At 38.0% G+C, this 21,241-nt stretch overlaps 1 protein-coding gene across 8 annotated transcripts in view; it reads right to left on the bottom strand.

Moving 5' to 3' along the window:
- The window catches only part of MED13L (mediator complex subunit 13L), a 211,102-nt gene that overhangs the window by 34,789 nt on the left and 155,072 nt on the right, over nucleotides 1-21,241 (bottom strand). For all 8 annotated transcript variants that reach the window (XM_068654318.1, XM_068654312.1, XM_068654314.1 and 5 more), the window contains 11 exons: nucleotides 18,715-18,860; nucleotides 17,258-17,452; nucleotides 16,691-16,882; nucleotides 12,213-12,375; nucleotides 11,277-11,381; nucleotides 8,066-8,794; nucleotides 6,464-6,686; nucleotides 5,645-5,750; nucleotides 5,107-5,231; nucleotides 3,563-3,662; nucleotides 251-471 (listed from right to left, as the gene is read on the bottom strand). In XM_068654318.1, the coding sequence (XP_068510419.1) occupies nucleotides 251-471; nucleotides 3,563-3,662; nucleotides 5,107-5,231; nucleotides 5,645-5,750; nucleotides 6,464-6,686; nucleotides 8,066-8,794; nucleotides 11,277-11,381; nucleotides 12,213-12,375; nucleotides 16,691-16,882; nucleotides 17,258-17,452; nucleotides 18,715-18,860 (2,305 nt within the window). The remainder of the gene's footprint in view (nucleotides 1-250; nucleotides 472-3,562; nucleotides 3,663-5,106; nucleotides 5,232-5,644; nucleotides 5,751-6,463; nucleotides 6,687-8,065; nucleotides 8,795-11,276; nucleotides 11,382-12,212; nucleotides 12,376-16,690; nucleotides 16,883-17,257; nucleotides 17,453-18,714; nucleotides 18,861-21,241) is intronic.

The raw sequence follows: 21,241 nt of genomic DNA, 5'->3' as shown, positions 1-21,241 counted from the left end.
AAAACATTACAAACATAAAATTATACCTATCATATGAGAAGAAAAATGCCTACAGTTAAAATCAGAGAAACAATTAAAAGGTTTTTTACTAGAGAAGTTCTTTTTCCAACTAAAGACCAATACAAACTTTATATGGATCTCATTCACATTTGTTAAAGTAGTCTGCCAGGCACGCTACAAGTAACTTGTTTGTAAAAATCAAAACATACACAGGTGAAATGATGAGAACACCAAACGTGCAGCTTGTTACCTTAATTTCTTCAGGTTTAGGGCTACCTAATCCATCTTCCACCTCCATTTTGAACTCAGCAAGCTGTGTTGGAACCATGTTGACCATGGGACTTTCCATCATTCCCAAGGTGGTCACAGTCTCTGAACTTATTCCATCTTTATAACTCATTACCGGGGAGAAGGCAGGGTGTTGTTCTAAAGAAGGTGGTGTTGGAAACATCCTTTGGAGATCTGCCACAGCTAAATATGATGAAATAATGCACCGTTAGTCATTCAAGTACAAATTCTCACGGAAGTCCAATAAAATAAAGGAGACAACTTAGTACGAGCTCTTATTTTGTCAGCTAAAACCTCGTAAAGATTCTACAGACTTTCTACAGGTCGGATGCCAGACTCTAGACTAGAAGTTAATTCCAAGTGATGCATTTCAAAAACTCCTAGGGACACTTTCCAAACTTACTGTTCAGCAGAAACAGCAAACTGGTAGATACACAACTTTAAATATACAAATTTTAACCAAAAAAATCTTAATAGAAGAGATTAATTGACACTAATGGAAAGTTCACCCCAGCAGCTGTTACTAAGGAGATACAGAATAGTTTCTTCCCTTTTTTAGAGCTGACACCGAATCCTAAAGCAGAGACTTTTGGAATTAGCGTGCACTTAGCTCCATTTTTCCACTGACATGCAGTCATTGCAGCCTCATTTGGTCCATAGCAACAAAACTCCTGACAAAAAGACAGGCTACTGTCGCTAACACAAACACGGGTGATTTTGCTTAGGAATCAGCCTGCCAGACATCCAAAAGCGTCAGTTCTCAGAGAAAGCTGCAAAATTATGATTTTGCATCCCAAGACATTAAGCCAGGAAAATCCCTAAATTTCCTCTTGCTATATTAACACACTGTAATCCTCCATCATATATTTTTAATTAAAAACAACAACAATAACAAAAACACAAAACAGAAATGATTAATAAAATGTATTGTAGTCTGTACAAACAGAAGTCAGAACAAAATTCTGTATTTTCTGCCAGCTACATTCTTTCTCCCTCCAGCTACCAGCTTCCATATTTATTTTGCTTAAAATTCAGAACACATGCTACCTTTTCCTTATTTGAATTAGGACAGTTATTCTCTGAACATAACAATCACTCTGGTGAATTCATTGTTAAAACACTCAAATTAGAGCAGAATAAATTCCCGCAGGTGTCTATTCTGATGTTCTGTTTTTGACAGACTAAATGCCCAATTCCTTTTCCATACCTATACATACCATCCAGCCGTAGCTGATAGGACACAAGGACATACTTGCATGCAGTCTAAGGATTATGGAAAATGTATTAATAAATATAGATCAATTTCTGACTTGGAAAACAATGAGTTGTGGAAATCAAAACTGGTGAAACAGTACAAGTCTCAAAAACTAATTGGAGAGGAAGGAAATAAGCGATGCAATTAAAATTATATATAGTTTATGAGTACATACACACAAAGAGCAAACAGTATGTTTTTGTAGGATGCTGCGACCTCAAGTTCTGTCTCCACTCTACCTTAACAGAGCCAAAACATGAATTTTGTTCTTTTTTTGTGCACAGACCTTCTGTCTCCTATGTAATTCTTAAGACAAAATTAATCAATTTGAACAAGTGAAGTCCTCCCAAAATGGAGTTCTGGTGATTACGACAGTCAAAGCTGAACCCAAGTCTTGCACAACCTGAAGTAGCAAAGTAAATAACTGGCAATGCTAGTATGAAGCATAATCTTCAGGATGCCACTGGGATTAAGTACTGCCTCTGTTTTTCAAAGAGATGAGTGCTTGAGAAAGTAGAGAAAGAGGACAGGAAAGAAGGTTAAAATGCAACATGGTCTGTAGGACTTTACTATGATGTATAAGGCGTTTCAGTTCCCTGCATATACTGTTATGCCTCAACAGCTGGTGTCAAGGGGAGATGGCTACACAACAGAAGTGAAGTCTATCTTATTTCATATAGCTCTATACTATATAGCTTGCTCACATTCAAGCCCCAGTTAGCAAAATTCTGCAATGCAGAGTCATAAAAAAAAGTTTAATTACAAAAAATCCCCCAACCCTATAGCAACAGGCTATCATTATTCATTTTCATATGTGTTATGCTTGAAAAAGCTTTGCATATTTAAAAAAGCTATGGATCAACTAAACCTGTCAAAATCCAATCTCTGTATACTTCAGACTTCTACATTTGAGTAAATCAGCCCAGCTTTTATGGGTCCATAAAACTCTGACTCATCTCCTTCACACTGTATTTTTTCCCCTCAATTTGTCCTCATTACCAGCCAAAGTTAATGAGAAGGCATTAAAGAATGATTTGCAGAGAGATTTGATTTCTGCTTATAGCAGCTACAAAAATCAAGTATTCTTCCTTCTCACCACAAAGTAATTTGTAATTCATAACCTGATCAGTTAGTATCACATAAAAAATTCTCACCTTCCTCCTCATACACATGCGAACACAAATACATACACACAACTCTCAGGAGAAATACCACCTACATAAATAATGCAAGAAAACCTATACATCTCAGAAAGTAAAAGTTATCATTCCCAATATTTGCTGGCACAGTCCTTACAAAAAAAGCTCTATTGTTTTAATTTGCTTAACACATTTTCAGTGTACTATTTCTAAATTTCCTACACTTCTATACCCCTTTGTATTACACGTGTAGTGCCTGCACAAGCATCACTTCTACCATGAGCATTTGTAAGAGGTTTACGACGTGTCTGAAATTAGAAGCTAGTAGTTCTATTCTGTTGTATTCTAGATTCTTCCACACCTAGATTAAATCCTGAAAGCGATTTTAGTCTGAATTCATCACATGTTGAATACAGTTTTCTATTGACAGGTTGCACCATAACGGCCAATTGGTAAGTCACAGCTTTAAATCCTGAACAGACATGTAACAAAAGATTTGTACTTAAAAATGCATATGGTAACGGTGTAAGTGACTAAATGAGTTTAAACACCGAACTGAGGATACAGGGCTAGCTTCCAAATGAACATTTTTAACAACTCCCTTCTGTGCTTCTATTCCAAGACAACAGTGTCAGAAGCAGAGCTTCTTAAATCTCTGTAGGCACATTAAAAATGTATGTCTGTATTACCATCCGCTGTTTTCATTAAAATACACTTATCCTCTTTTAATACTGGCATCCGGCAATTACAGCACAAAATAAGCGCACTAGCTCACAGTTCTGAAAAAGTGACATTACAAACCTCCTACAAAAGAGGGAGTGTGGTCACTATAAGGAGATTCTGACTGTCAACAAAGCGGTGATCAGTTGTTGCTACTTACTTGGTGGGTAAGGTACTGCTGTTCTACCATCCTTCCCTACAGGGCGTTCCTCAGACCCTACTGCAGGCATTTTTGATGACCGAAGAGCTGGTGATACAGCCTACAAGCAGAATAATTATATACCATATTAAAAACATATGAAATATTAAAATTAAAATATTTTTAAAAGCTATTAAAAATTCTTAAAATTCTGAATGAGATTTCACAAAAACAGAAGAAACAAAACGGTACTTTTCTGCTCTCCCATCCTGCCCCACTAAGGAATTTGGATTTCTTTTCCCCCCTATTTCAATATTAAATCCAAAACAAGTCTTTGAAATATTTATGTGGGTATACACACGCACAGACACATAGAAACACACAAATGTATCTGTATATACACAAATCATTATCACAAACACTGAGCTTGAAATTCATGTGACTACTCTTTCTTCCATGTTTGGATTATTCTAAAGTAATATGAAGAACTGAGGTAATACTGAGGACGTGTCACTAAGAGTAAGAATGCCATCAACAGAGACTACAGGGTACAGCCGAACACATCACAAGTTTTAAGGCAGGAAGAACATGAGGTTCACCCAAGCCAACTTCACAGAAAAACATTATTTTTTTTGACAATATACCAATCTACTAGAGAAATATTTTAACAGTGACATCTTAAGTGCAGTTTGTGTGAAACCACAGAACAGGGAGAAATGGTAAATATAGAAATAAAGTGGTGTACTTGAAAAGTACTACCAAGAACCAGAAATTACAGTTTTAAGCCGTATTATCTATCATCAGTCAGTTTAGGATCACCTTTTGTAACAACATGGCTATTAAGCTCAAAAAAAGTAATTATTCAAGTTTCCATGAGTCTTGTGGTTGGTTTTGTTTGTTTGTTTATTTCCAGGTTATCAATGTAGATCAGCTTTTCCTTGTCTACTTCCTAATTTGTCGTCTTTGCACAGAATAAACTGCTCATAAACATACAAAGAAACATGCTTCCAAGAATCACTTAAATAAATTTGGATTTATTTTTCCTTTGTGCAGCTTCTCAAACATGGTTAAAGAACAAATCATCAGTCAATGAAACTAAAATCCTTCCCACAGCTCTCAGAAACACGAACTACTGACAAAAATTTAAAGACACTCATCTAGATCTAATGCACTCAAAAGGCAACTGCATTGCTTTACCTAAGGAATTACTCTTACAGCCTGTCTCTGCGATGACTGTGACAGCAAGTTAGCTGATTTTCCTCACAGTATACAGGTTCTCTTCATGACCAAAAAAATGTCAGATGACACAAGCTTTGACATTACCTAACTCATCTTCTAATATTCCCGAACTGTACACAGTGATGATTTCTCTTTTGCAGATCTCCTTAAAGGATACGTCTGTTTGCTTTCAATTATTCCTAGTTAAAAAACAAGCCTGCCCTGAAAACTGTCCCTCCTCTCTATTAAGAGATAACTGCTCCCCACTACAATTACAGCATCTTTCTTCCAATTTTTTTTCCATTTGACAGGGTTTAAATTCACAGAACACTCAATTAAAGACTTACACCAAGCTCGTCTTCATCTGAATTATCAAAGATATTATCTAGATCATGAAGTGACGGTGCCAGATCTGTCACCTGTGTAAGGCTACTAGAGCCTACTCGGCTTGCAGCATTGTCTTGCCGGGTATCTATACAAAAGAATGGAAAAAATAGATGAAAAATAGTAGCAAACTTAAAAACCACAAAACTGCCTTTTTTTTTTGTTTGTTTGTTTTCAGTTTTACTTCTCATTCTAAACAGGGAAGCAGCAAGAATCACTGAGTTCCCTTTTCTATGATGTAGACTAGAAATAGCTTGGCAGTCAAATTTTAAGCAGTGGTGATTTGGAAAGAACAAAGGCAGCTACTGTTAAACTTCAATATTTAAAAAAGTATTTATGTTGTCATAAGAAGGACAAGCAGAATCAAGCTCCATATCAGAAGCTGTCTCTAACTTTCATGTTATGGTACTGTGTTCAGTATCCTTTTTTTTTTCTTTGGGATTTTTTGTGTAGCCTTGAGTATTTTTGATTTGCAGAATGAATTAAAGAGATTTTACTCACCAGTCTTAGGTGCAGAACTGAAAATAGACATGGCATCTTTTCCATCAGGAACTGGTGTAGAATGACCTGTTGTGGGGATTTCCTTGGTTCCACTTCCATCTTCTGACTATACAAAAAATCCAAGAATTTTAATGGATATGAATTCAATCTGAATAAGAATGACTGCTGTATTATTGGCTTTCCTATGTCAAGCTAAACTCGGGGCTCTTGATTCAATGTTTTGAGAAGTACAAAACATTTTAAGAAGGAAAAAGAACACAGTTGTCTGACACCTATCTTAGTATCAGGAAAAACATGAAGTAACATAGTATATGATTTACGAAGGATTCCGCACACATCAGATAACTCCGATAGGCAGTACAGAAAGTTAGCCAACTTGATTTCTTTAGAAAACACATCTAGAATTTTAAGTGCAAATTTCATTGCAGTGAGGTGATATGTCAAGCTCAGGAAAGTAAGAAAAATGTCCAGCAAATCCTTTTGTCTCTACAAGCGAATATAAGGCTTGAATTATTTTACTTCTTGGCTTAAATCTGGAACATGCTGTGGTCAAGTCGAATATACATAAAGAGTAGGCGTTCCCTGCAACAGCAGTGTTTTCATCTAGACATGGGGTCGGAGGGATGTCAGCAAATGCTGGTTCCAAAATACCACACTGAAACGAACCTTTTTCCTGTGTGCCTGAGCAAGAAAGAATCCCTCTGAGCATGCCCAGTGTAACAGGTTTGTGTCTTTCTGAGAGCTGTAGAGCAAATAGTGCACCACGGTACTATCACCCCAGAGAGAACATTAATGACAAAAACTCTGGATTTATGTTACCTTGTTCTTTTTCAAAGGATCTTTTTCTGCCCCGAGTTTGCATTTTTTATTGCCAGTGAAGCTGTACTTTATGTCACCATCTTCAAAAGTGTAAGGGTCACTAGCATCTCCCAAGCCTTCTCCTGGTTGTTGTATTAGAGGCAAGGGATCAAGATAGTTCAGTGTCTGCACTGGTTTCTGTTCTTCCAAAATTTTAAACCGTTTATTAGGTTGTGCTAAGAGCCTGGAAGTAAAAATAAACAAGCAAAGTCACCATGAAACAAACCAAGCATACCTTTTGCAGCAGAGAAAAACAACAGTTCTTAAGATCTGTAGCTGTCACACACAAATACAGCCCATGTCTCACTCCATCCTTTTTGATATAGCAGGAATACATGTTTTCTCTAATAAAGGATGCATTTGGCTACATTTAGTATCAAACACTCCACTGTAATAAGAACTTATACTTGGACAATGAGAAAAGAGTGAAACTTGTTACTAAATCAATATTCTTTGAAGTACATACATATAACCTTTTCAGCCTAGCAAGTTTTTATCAAATTATCAGTAATTATCAAAATCAATGTTGTCATAACTAAAAAAGTGTTCTTTAATGAATTCTAGCTTAGTCATTTTCATTAACTACTCTTTGCTGCATTTCTTCCACGCATTGTCAGAATGCAAAACTCATTTTTAAGCCTGCATGTAATTAATTCAGACACTCAGGCTACAGTTGATATGAAATATCTTTGCATAAAAGGAAACACATTAAAAAAGCTGAAAATTCTGTAACATTAGGTAGCTCACATTCCTTACTGAAGGAGACACTATTAGAAGCTGCAGCATTTCTAAGAGATCACATTTACTAATTTCTTTGTAGACAAGGCAGAGTCTGACAGTGTTTGCAGTTTCAACACCACAGAGGCTGAACCAAACAGTAAAGGACCTATCTTGGCTTCACAGTACTGATGCCATTACAAAAAAGCAGGCTCATTCCATAATAAAGAATCAGCTATTACTTCTAGAAAGCGTGGGGTACAGTGCAATTTTAAAACCACACAATTGGAGAAACCGCACTGAAGTGCCTCTCCAGTGCCATAAACAGCGCCTCACTAGCTGAAACCAAACACGTATGTTGCTGTAAAGTTGCAGAACTGAGCACAGATTTTGTTTTTATAAGCTTATTAAATTGCTTCCAATTGCTCAATTATTTTGATATAGGTTACAAAAAAGATTCATCAGTTGTTCCAATGTCCAACAGAAGGCTAGATATGAAAAAACAACGCGTATTACAGCAGCACAATTCTACTTGAGTATTCAATGTTGACTCCAGCACACGTTGCCTATGATGCTACAGTGAAGTCTTCTACCTGTTGCAGAATTTTTATTTGGCCGCAAAGAAATTAGATGAGAAAACTGCTATTAAAAATCTCTTTTCATTGGTTATTTTCCTACCAAATATCCCTGTCACACAAAATTACCAGGGAGAGGTCCCACCTTCTACACCCTCCTTGTCCCTATGCTTTTGGTATCAAAAGTGAATTGCATGCTTACAACCGAAAGCAGAGTTTCATCGTTGTTTAATACAATAAAACCAGCATTCAGATCAATTTTCACTCTTACCTTTTCAGTGCAGTGCTGTCCGAGTTAACTTCCATCTTGGAATCATACCTCTCACATGGAAGATCCGGTGGCCTGAATTCTGGATCATCACTCGGGGGGACGCTATAGGTCCTCCACATATCTAGTGACTCATTGTTCTGAATTAACCCACAATATAATGCTGTCTCACTGACCTCTGCCATCAGAGGTAACCTCGGTCCAACAAGAACTGTCCTATCTTCTAAGCTGGGCAACGGCTGGAGCTCCAGCCCACTGCCGTAGAGTGCTGGGTTTACAGGTACGGAAGGAGGGTCCAGGTTCTCTGCTTCCTGACCTCTTGGCTGGGGGCTAAGTGTGGGAGGCAGAGGGGAAGTAGGGGAATGGGGTGAATCCATAGGATTCATATTAATTTGCTTGCTTGGATTTCTAGCAGGTATAGATAGCGGCTTCTCGTATTTTCTGGAATTAGGGACTTCTAAAGAGGGATCCATTCCCGCTAATCCCAGTTTCTGCCCTGACGTGTCCTGCTCCATGCACAGCTCTTCAGTCACAGAGGGCCGATGGTGAAATGGCATCATAGGCCTTTTTTGCAGTTTATCTCCTTTTTCCTGTCTTTCTGTTGTTTTGTGCTTTGAAGAGGCAGGAGGTGGCAACGACGAAGATGACGATGTTCCCACACTGAATCCTGGCTGATTTATCGTTGGGGGACGGCTGGAACCAGCAGCACAACGCTGTTTGAAAACCTTGTGCCTGGAAACAGAGACAAAAACAATTCAGTTGATGGTTTATAAAGTTATGTAATCTAACGGGATAAAAAAAGGATAGCATCAAGAATCTGAATCTATTCCTGATAATTTAACAGATTCTGGAAAAGTCATGTGATCCGCACCAGGCTGTTCAACTCAACTTGGCTGCAGCATCTCTGACCTATAAAAGAATGAGAATGACAGTCTCCAGAAAGTAGGATTTGAAGCAAAGAGGATTTAAGGTTTACAAAAGCTCAGTACTGCTCAGATCAGCAGGTAATGAGAAAAATAAAATAAAAATCAGGCTACTGTTTTCACTACCCTAAAGAAAGATAGCCTTTCAATAAAATGACTGCTGTGGAACTATACCACTGCTCTTGTACTCTGCTGAGCATCTGTTACTAAAGATACAGATCTGAATTGTTTTAGTCCACAGAGGCAATACACAGCAGAGTACTTTCATGTCAGTTTCCTCCAGGTCAGGTTAAATAAGTAAGTATAACTAGTTAAAAAATATATATATATTTATATATATACACACACACATACACACACACATATATGAAGGAAACATAAATCATTCCATCCCTATTTTTGTTTATAAACTACAATATCTATTAAAGAAAAAAAAACTTCAAAGCATGTAATATGCTTCTTATTCACAAAGATGAGATAAACTACATTTTTTCAAATAAGGTAGACTAATAGACTGAAGAAAACCCATTCTGCTTTTATGACTTAGTTATGAAAACATCCAGGTTTTATAGTACACAGTGGCTGTCAAATGGTACAAAGCACAACTACTTGTACTACGTCTTTTTCCTGTTTCCTCAGATTGTTATCTATGTTGTGTGGTATTGTCCTGACTTTATTTGTGTTTGTTTTCTTTGTGTTATCAGGAAATGTTACAAGTTCTCTGTGCCATAGGTGGTCCTTAGATGCAATCACCCATAATGCAGATCTAATGCCCTAGTAACTGAAGATTTGCCTTAAGCACGTGCTTACAGCATTTCCTTGAGCTGATTTCTCTATCATATGCCACATGAATGTGACCCCAGAACTCAATGGCCCCAGAAATTTTTTTTAGATACTCTTGTTATTCTACACACAAAGCTGGTCAACAGAAGATTGCATTTGCTGCTATCTGACAACACTTTATGACTCCATATTTAAGATCACATCTTCATATTTATGCTTGCATTTATACAGTACATGGGCACATATGACGAAACAATTATATTCATATGACCGTAGCTGTCCAGCTTCTGCAGCCGTACAGAGAACTGCATGGCACACTTTTACTGCTGTTTGAAATCAGGTTCCTCCTTCACTTCAAACATAATGTTTAAATTTCCCTGTTGCTGTATTTACTACCTTCAGCATGATGTAGTCATCAGCGGAGGTGTTAAGAAACTGTGTGAAATGCAGCTGAACCTATCTATAGATTCAGGCTTCCATTACTGGTTCCCCAAGCTTTCCAGGGAAGTCTGGACTTCAGTTTTCTACCGAAAACACTCGGTATCTCAACAAAACATTTATCTGTTCCACATTCTTAAGCATATATACAGCCAATAATAATCAAGAGTAAAGAGCAAGGCTGCAGAAGAGCAACGCTTTCATTTAGAATACATCACAGTCCGTCCAGACTGAACGCTCTGCCCTCTGCATGACACACAGTTCCACTGCATCCCTTTATCTCTTCTTCTAAATACACAAAGAAGAACCTGCTTCATGAGAAGTCAAACACAAAAAGTACAAGGACACAATCATGCTTCATTTCATTTTGTACAATGGAAATTTCTAAACAACAACTCTTCAGAGATCCAGAGAATGCTATATTCCTCAATTTCTCTGACAGCCAAATCTATACTTAAAGCTCTACAGAGACTGCTGTGGCAGGTAACACATTTAAAGATTTGGTGAGACAATACATTAATTTCAATATCACTAACTACAGCACTATTCTCAAGCTTGCCCTGCTATTAAAAGAAAAACAGTAACAATAACAGCAACAAAACAGCTATGCCTAAAACAGCCAAAAAGAAGAGAATCATTTCAGCCACATCACTAGCCACTGTATTGACTGTAATTCCAGTGTAGATCCTTCTTGTAGTAGAAAAACAAACAAAACCAAAAAAACAAACAAATCAAACAACCAGATACCAAAGGATTTAATCAGCATGGCAGGATCAGCGTTTCTATTTGAAAGGCCTGAAGGATGAGCTCATTACAAATGAGAAATGTGTGAGGGATTCTAGTCCCCACTCTTTAGTCTGGGATCATTTTTCTACTTAAGGTGGAAAGTACGGCAAGTGGACAATGACAAGAGATGCTTATTAATCACCTGAATGTGATTGATGTGCACAGTTTTGATATTAGTTTCCTCATTACGGAGCTAAAACATAACTCACTTTGAAAAGCACGCCGCTGTTTGAATCGAACATGCTCTTTCAATATGAGAAATGCTTACTGTCTTCGAAGCTCACCTGGAACAAGAACAACTGACTCTTTGGACTGGATCCACAAAATCCCAAGAAACAGTATTGTTAGGAACTTCCTCTTCCAAATTTGCAGTTGTAATTTGACTCCTCCTGAAGAATAAACAATTTTAGTAATCATCACCTTGTGTAAAACAGAACTTAAAGAATACACATGCATAAATTCACGTTAGCCTCAAATAAATTACTTTATTCTACTTCACCTTTGAAATAGAATTGCATTTTTAACAGTAATTCCCTCTGGTACACCTAGAAACTCACAGTTTGATTTGTATGGGAGGATGTTACCAGCTCTAAAACAGACAGTTTTGTCTGGAGTTTGAACACAAGAAACAAAGGCCAAGCAATTTAAACTGCATCTGAAAATTCTTCTGATGTATCCAATGAGTAAATTGTATGGAAATACTGAAAAAATAAGGATTTTTAGGGCACATCATGCCATGAATAGACTTTAAAGTTCAAGGCATACAATACTAACAGAAATACTTTACCATATCCTTATTGATTGGAATTTTAGTCCAGCGTATGTAACGTAATGCTTCACAAATATTACCCATAGGGTTCTAAATATCAAACGTATATTCTTTGTTCTTCACTACTTGTAGTCTAGGAACTAAAACTGGAGCGAGACACTGCAATCGTTAAAACTGAAAATAATCTAGCTGAAGGCACCTACTATAGATTTTTAACCTCAAAGCCTATCGCAATTAACATATGCAAGTGCGAACACAATGTTAATAGTGTTAGGAGTTTTCAGCTGAATGCAGTAACAAATTTTCTTTGATAATGCTGTTCTGCATCATTAGCTTTGATTAGTGTCAAAAAAACTCTGTCAGAATAGCATTATCTAAGGCACAATTATTAACGTTTCAACTACATATTATGTGTTATTAATAATAAAAAATATCAGGAGTGCTGCCTTACTTGGACTGTGACCTGTTGAGGATGCATTCCTTCCAGACACGGTGAACCATATGATTGTGAAATTTTGGAGTAATCTTGCTTGATTTCTTTGGACTGTGTACACTGACTGTCCCCTCCTGTACAGCTGAATGGCTGATACTGCTCTGAGAACATCCACTTTCTCCTGGAATATAAATTAAGAATTAATGTTAGAGCATAATTTATGTATACTATTTGAAAGCAAGAACCAGTTGTTTATACTCAAGATAAAACCTCAATGAAGAAATGAATGGAATACTGTGACACTATTTCTTTAAGTTATGCTTGAATTGATATATCAGAATCAAAACTTGCTTCAGTAAAACCTTACAATTTGAATGTGTACATTACAGAAATTGTTCAACAACTGATTAGTATACACTAGCAACGTAATATGTGAGATTCTCAATAATACTGCATGATTATTGAAGAGATAACAAGTGAAAATATAACTCCAACAGTTAATAACCTGAAATTTCCAATTTACATTCCACACTTCATTTCTTTCTGTCTGTGATGCAGAAACTTTATCAGTTATTGATAAATAAGCAGATATTTCTTTCTCTACTATGAAATGTTTTTGTTCATATCAATGGAAGTCTACTACAGTCGTCCTTAAAAACCCAAACTGGAACAGCAGAGGGAGCTTTAGGCTCATTTGGCCTGGCAGCTGAGTAACGCTGTATTCTGTGCTCTGGATGGAAAACTAAGTAAGGATATGCCGCATTTTAACAAGGTCAAATCAGTGTACAGAACACTTTGTCCTTCTGCCTGACTCAAATTAAAAGCCTTAAGAATGAAACGCTGAAAATATTCACTGCCATACATCACTGCATCTAACAAGGCAGTTCTGCTGATTTCCACTAGGTCACTTTTTAAAATACACCTTTTAAAATTGCACACAAGCTGCCTAACTCTCTATCTTCTCTCATTCTTCACGCTTACAGTTATTTCCTCCAGTCGGAACTTTCCTGCTTCTCTTTTGGCAAAGAATTCTAATAAGAAGGAGGCAGTCTGAAACACGTTCCCAGACATGCTTAGGCCAGAAGCTCTGACAATTTGTTTCACTGGCTTTCAAATGTTTTACTTTGTTTATGACCATGACATATTGGTAACAAACAGCGCACACACATACACATTGTGTAAGTTAACAGCAGGAGAGTTAGAAGTGGTGGTTAAGAAAAAATAGTGCAATGGACAGGGGGAGATAGGAGGTAAGGGAGGATAACTAATGGGCTACCAGAGCTTTGAAATTACATTTGAATGCATTAACTATTGCTTTCCAAAATTCTGTAGTATGTTTATACACACAGTGCAGCTACATGTGCCATAGTACGAAATGGCACTTCACAGCAGGCACAAACGTTTCATTCTCATACTCTGACACTAATTTCTAGCCATGAAAATCACTGACAAGATACGGGAACACAAATGGACATCCAAATAACTGTCATATAATGGTGTAAATAAAACAGGAGGTAAACAGCCACTCACCAGTGGTCACTGGGTAATCTCACTGCTGCACCCTGTTCCTACACGTGAAAAAATCCCATTCCCTAGTAGTTTCAGTGGCAAATTGTTTTGTTCCATACTTTAGATCCAATCATATAAAGTATGCTTGGTAGAGCATACTGAAGAGATACTGAAGTCTATCCCATTTCATCCCTGACCAAATATTGAATTGAAAAAAGGAAAAAGAAAAAAAAAAAAAAAAAAAAAAGAAACAACCCCTGCACCTCTCTGCTAATGGTAGCTTCCCACCAGCCAATTTATTCTAACACTTAATTATCCTTACTCAGAGAAAGTTTTTCCCCATGTTTAACCTAGATTTGCTTTGCTCTAGTTTAGATTCATTACTTACTGGTTGCAGAGAAAAGATTAGTCTTTTTCCCTTTTATGTCTCTGAAGACTGTTTCACTGTCTCTCCTTCAAATTTCTCTTCTCTAGACTAAACAACCTCAATTCTTTCCATCTTTCCCTGTGGGCCCTGTTTGCAAAATCTATAACCATTCGTACTGCGCTTTTCTGGACTCCATCCAGTGTGTCCACATCTTTGTTTAATAATGATGCTCAAAACTGGACACGGAACTACAATCACATTTTTACCAGTCCAGGGCAGAACTGAAGGATTATTCATGTGCCTCAGATTAACCCAGTTTATGTATCCCATTTACCAATTCCAAACAGCATGCCGTATTTTTCCAATCCATTTCTCCAATTTGTTAAGGTCTTTTAAAATCATAAATGATACAATATAATGGAATCCTTTCGTTATTCACTGGGGAGGCACCAGTTTCATATCGCCCTCCTAAACAACAGCAGAGAACTGACAGAAATTGCAGGTGCCAGATTGAATGGTCTGAACATTTTTTAGATGTTAATAGCTTTTAAGCATTGAACTCGCTTGTGATATATGCATTTCTTAGGGATCTGAAAAATTTGAAAATACAATGGCAATTTTGCACATTTTAATCTGCATCAGATACTTTAACAATCCATAGATTATTTAGAAGTAGATTGTCTTGCTTCAGTTACTAATAAAGTAACTTGCTTTTTGCATATTTAAACTATCAATTGCCTTGAAAAATACTATTCAAGGTGAGTTTATATCTCAGATTCTACTTGAGTAGAATTATTAGCAGTAGATACTCTGTTTTTTTTTTTTATTGTATTCATTCACAAGCACTGTTCATGGACAAGTACTTCCATGGCAGTGGAGATGATGATGATTTTCTTGGGTTTTGCATCGAGATTGATCTTCTTCATCTGACAGAGGTATCTATTAAGTACTAAGCCAGCCCAGTAGTTCCCTACACCTCCATGAGGGTATTGAAAGGATTCCTCAGCCCCATCTGGGAGCTTACTCTCCCAGAAACTTGTAGGAACTTCATGTCTCCTGCTCTGTCATGGCAGACACTAATCAACAAGTTCAAAAAAGTGTATTTAGTGTTTTGCAACTGCTTCAAATACTTTCAGTAATAAAGTTTAAATCCACTATTCCACTCATGTACTTTGGGCAGCATGAACAGATGCTCCTTGACAGATGTGTATTGAAGATTCCACTGCAATGAAGGCTGAAATGTTTCTGAGAGGCCTCTGGCAGAAGGCTGTCCAGTGGGGAGTGGTCTCTAACAATTTTGCTAACTGAGACAATCTGAGAACTGAGAACTCTATTCCGAAAAATTTTCATTTGCAAAGCATAAAACATGCCAGTGCTTGTGAAATCATTATTAAGAAAAGATACAAGGCAATTGCAAGAAAGCTGGGGGAGGAATGTGGATAAATAATACCTGCTGCGGAGAGCAGAGAGGATACAGCCAGTGGTACCCGTTGAAAGGAGACGAGGCAGTGGGCACAAATTGAAATACAGGAAATTGCATTTAAACATGAGAAATAACTTTTTCTTGTGAAAGCAGTCAGCTATTGAAACAGGCTGTCCAGAGAGGCTGTGAAGTGTCTGACATTGAAGATACTCAAAACCTAAGTGGATGATGTCCTGAGCAGCCTGCTCTGCCTGGCCCTGCCTTCTGCAGGCAGACTGGATGAGATATCTCCAGACGTCATTTCCCACCTCAACTATTTTGTGATTCTGTTATTAATTGGTAGGTTCATAAAAAGCATGTTCAGAAGACAATCTATACAGAAAAAAAAATAGCTGTAAACATGCCTTGAAAACATTTTTTTGAACAAAAGCCAGTTTATTTTTTTCCCGTATCAGATAGTCCCGTTTTTTCTTTTACTTCTTCATCTTAGATGTCTGCACACAAGCATATATTTTACTCCTCTATTCCAAAGTCCTCGTTTGCACACAAATGTATGACTCCTCTGTTCCTTAGTACTCACTTGAAACTGCAATCCTGAATTTGTTGCAGTATAACTACCTAACAACAACTAATGTGAAGATCTCATCTGTACCCTGGCTGACAACAGACTGTATATATATTTATTTTCATTTCTGAGGAGCAAGAGGATATATTTATTTATTTCTAAGAAGTGAAATACTAAGGATCTAGCACCCTACCTACCAAATATTTGGATAGCTTCCAAGATTACAACTACTATGGATCCAATCGCTTGCAAGGGGCATACTCCACCCAGACAAAATAGGTATAACGCAAGTATAATGCAGCACTCTGTGTGCCACTTGCAGATGATGCAAGTCCATATCTGACCCCATTTGGGAAGCCCAGCTCTCTGTCACCAGTTCCAGAGACCTGCGCATTTCTTTTGACTGGCCCCTAATTAAAACCCAACTGTCGTGGGTAGCTAGTATTTGCAAATTTTTATTCCACCAACACAAATAACTAGTTAAATGCTCTATTTCTAGCTCTGTACAAAATGAGCTACATATTCCTGTACGTTCACTACACCCTTGTACAACAATGAATCAACACTCTCCTCCCACCATGAGCTACACAAAAATGGAAGAATGACTGCAGCCTGCTGGGTGTATTGCTTACCCATAACAGCCTGCTCTGGAGAAGTGGGTGGAGTGAGTGGCATCCCACAGGTACTAGCAGGATCTTTCATGCTTCCAAGTCCCTGCTGTCCCACATTTATATGGCCTCCAGTATTGGCAGCATTCTGTGACACAGGAATGTCACTCTGGGAGATGAGAACAAAGGCTGAAGGATACACCATCCTTACACCACCTAGAAAGAAATGGAAGAACAAAAGTCTTAAACATACCATATAATATTCAGCAGCCCTAGTCTCTTCTACTTGTTTTCAATGTCAATTAGACAAAACTTATCTGAAATACAAAGAGCTAACAAAATTCACATACTAATAAACATACTGCCCTCTACAACCAGTACAGGGATGAAACAAGTAGCTTGATAATGTGAATAATAGCATGTGGGATACAGGGAGTAAAGAAGCTTGAGGCAAGATAACTAGTCAGATGTTCCAGTGTCAAGAGAGCTACAAGAGAAGATAGGAAAATTATAATAGCTGTTTCTGATTAATTAGATTTTTTTTAAGCATGTGGAAGAAGAAAATCCTTCAGGCAGAATACTGAAACTTACCAACAATGACTTCAACTGCCACAGGGAAATCGTTGTCATATCCCAGCTCTTCTTCCTCTTTCATCCCTTCTTTTTTCTTCAGCACCATAGGGTAAAAATACTGCCATTCCTCCATCAGCTTACGCGTTGCTGGGTCTGACATCTTATATGACTGGCCCGTGAGTGTACCATTCAAACCATAAGGACTCACCAAAACTGCAAAATAAGAAACAATAGTGTCTACAGTATGTGTATTCCAATAATATCAGGCATTCTGTGCCTAGCTTGACTCACTATTCCATTTGTGTGCTGATTTAAGGAGCTGTCTTCGGGGAAAAGCCACTGCAAAATCAGGTAAGGGCATGGATTTAAAGCTTCATGTCGCTGCATTAGCAAACTTACTGAGCTAAAAAACTTTTTTTTTTTTTTTCCAGTTTAGACTAATGATATCAACACTGAAGTTATTGAGTGTACTGGAATGATACTCACCATGGCAAAGGTATGGCCATATACAGCAATAACGGGAGACAGATACTCAACAACAGGGTTTTGTTTTACCAGAACACATGGTACTAGGGCCTTCTCAGCATTAAAAAGGATAGAAACAGTACCTGAAGAATACTACAGCCATGACAAAAAGGGAAAACTAGTTGCTCTATGACAGATACTTCTATTCAGACTCAGTTTTGCTTTTAGTCGTATTTGATTTGAGAGACTAATCAACTTAGCTCACTGAAATAAAATCTTAAATGATTTAAGTGTCTACACTTCTGCCAAAGCTTCACATTTTGTAATGAAACATTTTTCAACAAAATTTTTATAAGCACTCATTTTCTAATCTCTGTGTGTTTCTTTAATGTTTAACTTTATAAAGATCTCTTGCTTTGATTACTTTGAAATTACAATTTCAGACTGTAATAACAGTATAACTCGATGACTGAATTATTCTAAACTTGGGGGGTAGAGATTTGCACTGCAATTGCATCATGATTTTAAGAAGCTGTAACTTAGTTCTGTAAAACCCTAATTTCTTACACTGGCAAATATATAATCAGACTTTTCATTCTTTCTGATGTACCTTCAACCCTCAATATTTGTATCCCTGCAGTATTAAAGTCACGGGTTTGAACCCACTGACCTAGACACCATGCAAGAAAATGGAATCAATGCACTCGTGTTTTAAAATAATAAGTCCTTTAACAAAAAATATACACTTCTTTTTATTTACTATATATGCATACTTTCAGAAAACATATTAATGAACAGAAAGCTCTGGAAAATTTGCAGACAATTTATGGCTAGCTATAGTTTTGAGGTCCCAACAACATTTTGCCTCATGTCCACAATTTCCTGAAAAGAAATTTAAGCTATTTGAAGAATTCCTTAATCTTATTTTAATTCATCTCTGAAGATAACATCACCAGGAGCCACACAGCAGTGAGGATAAGCACATGACGTTCCCAAACTACCTCCCTTACCTTGGAATGGCGACGGTGAGGACTGGGCCATATGGATATGCTCCTCGTTGATCAGGTAGATTGGCTGGTGTTGAGCAATCTCCACACTGGTGCACACATTGCTTTCCCCATGAAGAAAGAATGTGAAGGCACATGACAAATGTTCACTGGAGATGTGGGGAGACAAAAAAAGAAACAAATGTAATTAGCATGTTAATGAATTCACAGGAGTGATTTCATAGCCTCAGAGGCCAAACTGGCTCAAAATACACTCTTAGGGTTTGTCACTTGTGGCTACTGAGTGCAGTGTCAAGGACTGACTGATGACCTTGTGCAACAGAACGACCTCTTCCAGGACAGCTATTTAACAGTGCTGGCACCTCTCTCAAAGATGCGTTTTCCAGGCTGGTTCGGTTAATAAGATCATTACATACAAACAGGCCCTTAACCAGGATTTAAGAGGTAAAAATAAGGGTCTTCAGAAAGAAAAGGCAGTTCTTCAAAATTAACTCTGAAACTGATTCTAGCTGAACAAGAATAGGGAAGGAACAGGAAGATGTTTGTACAACACCTCATGAGAACCTCCATCAGAGGAAATAAAAGCATTTGTTACAAGAAGCTGGCAATGGTCTAAAATGAACAATGGATCAGCTACTGATGATGAAATTTGATTTAAAGTGAATGCTATTTAAGCCTTTCCTACTTAATTCCACCCATTAAGTAACTCCCATCATTGCCAACTATTTACCTAAATATCCCTTGCAACAAAGTCACAAGAAAAAAAAACGCACAACTGTGTTTCATGCTTTTTTATCATTGTGATCAGTGAAAAATGTACAAAGCTGCAGTGGTAATGATGCGGTGACTTTTTGGTCCGATACAATAGCTGTGCGTAGTTTTATAGCTGCTGGCTTTGGCATGGGACCAGCCATCATTTTCAAGCCACCTCTTAACTACCTTGACCAAAACGGATTAATGCAGGCAACTGCATTTAATACGACCAACTGCTCAACTACTGCTTCTTTCTGAACAAAGCACTGATGGGCTGGAACAGGAGGCTGTTTGCATCTCACTAAATCCTGGTATGACTCCACACATCGTGTAGAACAAGTTTTCATCCCACAGCACAAGTTAGCCATCTGTAAGCCTCAGACATTTCCAGAGGAAAACAGAAAATGGTCAGCTGAGAAAATCTGGAGGGAAAATGTCCCTTAAGTGAAAGAGAGCAGCGAGACTTCCTTGGTGCTACCATTCTGTACCCAGAGGCACTTTGTGGCATTTATTTAATACTATGAAATAAAAGGGTTTTGTAGATTTCCATTTTCACAAAGAAAAGAAATTTCAAGTTACAGGGAACAAAGGGGCCCAGGTATTCCTACCCGCCCATCTTTCTTGCCCCACATTAAAGGGAAAAGCAACAAACAGGAATGGACTGTGTGCATCCAAGAAACACAAAAATAAAAGACCAACTATACCATCGAAACCCATTACTTCCCTGACATAGGACAATAGCCTTGAATGTAAAGAAGATCATACTAAATACAAAAGGCTGAGAAATCTGGTGTAAGATCAAGCGGGAGGATAATCTCTGCAATGAGTTCTGCGTGCAGCAGGTCAGCCTCTCTAAAGGAGAGAGCAAAGCTATTTGTAAAGGAGTCATTTTCAACTCCTGTCTTTAGGATATTAGACAGAAATCCTCCTGATTCTGCAAGCGTCCTACAGTGTTTGCCTGTGAAAGTCTTGCTTGTCTTCTATTGAACTGCAGGAAAAATAGCCTTCTGGGACCACACAGGGACCCTTTCAAGCCTCTTGCAAAGAGGTCTGGCATGAACAAATCACGTGCCGTCTTATGCAACAGTCACAACCGACCATAAACACTGTCAGAATCAGAAATAGACAAAAGCAGAGTTTGAGAGACAAAAGATTCGCTTGTTTTTCCAGGGAATGGAATACGTCTCACTATTTTTTTCAGAGAATCAGCTAACACTGAAATTAATGATTAAGTTCAGAAAATGAAATAGCTCCAGATTAAAAAAAAAAAAAAAGAACATACAACTAATTACAGACCAAAAAAATATCCAAATACAGTACTAGGTCCGGTTTTGTTTCCTGAAATCATGGCACATCACAGAAGAACCACACTAGCGTGGCCAGCAGCACACACTGGAGCAGGGAAGGATGGAGCACGGCCAGCACGAGACACGCACAGAGCATACACGGCGAGCACAGAACCCGCCAGGCACGGCTGCACCCCACTGCCCTTCCTGCTCCTCTTCCTCAGCCTTTCTTCCTCCTCCTGGGGTGGCCCCCAGCACCCACAGGAATGCTATGCTCCCTCCGGTGCCAGCATCGGTGCCACAAGATCAGCTTTCAAAACAAAAATTGTAAAGATCAAGGCCTGGGGACTTCCTGCACTCCCAACAAGCTTCTGGCAGATGCTGAGTAGAATATTTACTTGAGTAACAAATAGGAATTTTATTTCAAGAAAATAGTGTCAGCGCCCGGTGATGTATTCCGCTTAGGCACGTCCACCCCAGCCTGCTGACAT

This window comes from Anas acuta, chromosome 17 (assembly GCF_963932015.1).
Source record: "Anas acuta chromosome 17, bAnaAcu1.1, whole genome shotgun sequence".
Lineage (NCBI taxonomy): Eukaryota > Metazoa > Chordata > Aves > Anseriformes > Anatidae > Anas > Anas acuta.
Note: the sequence above shows the minus strand (reverse complement) of the source record. Positions and strands in the feature narration are given on the sequence as shown.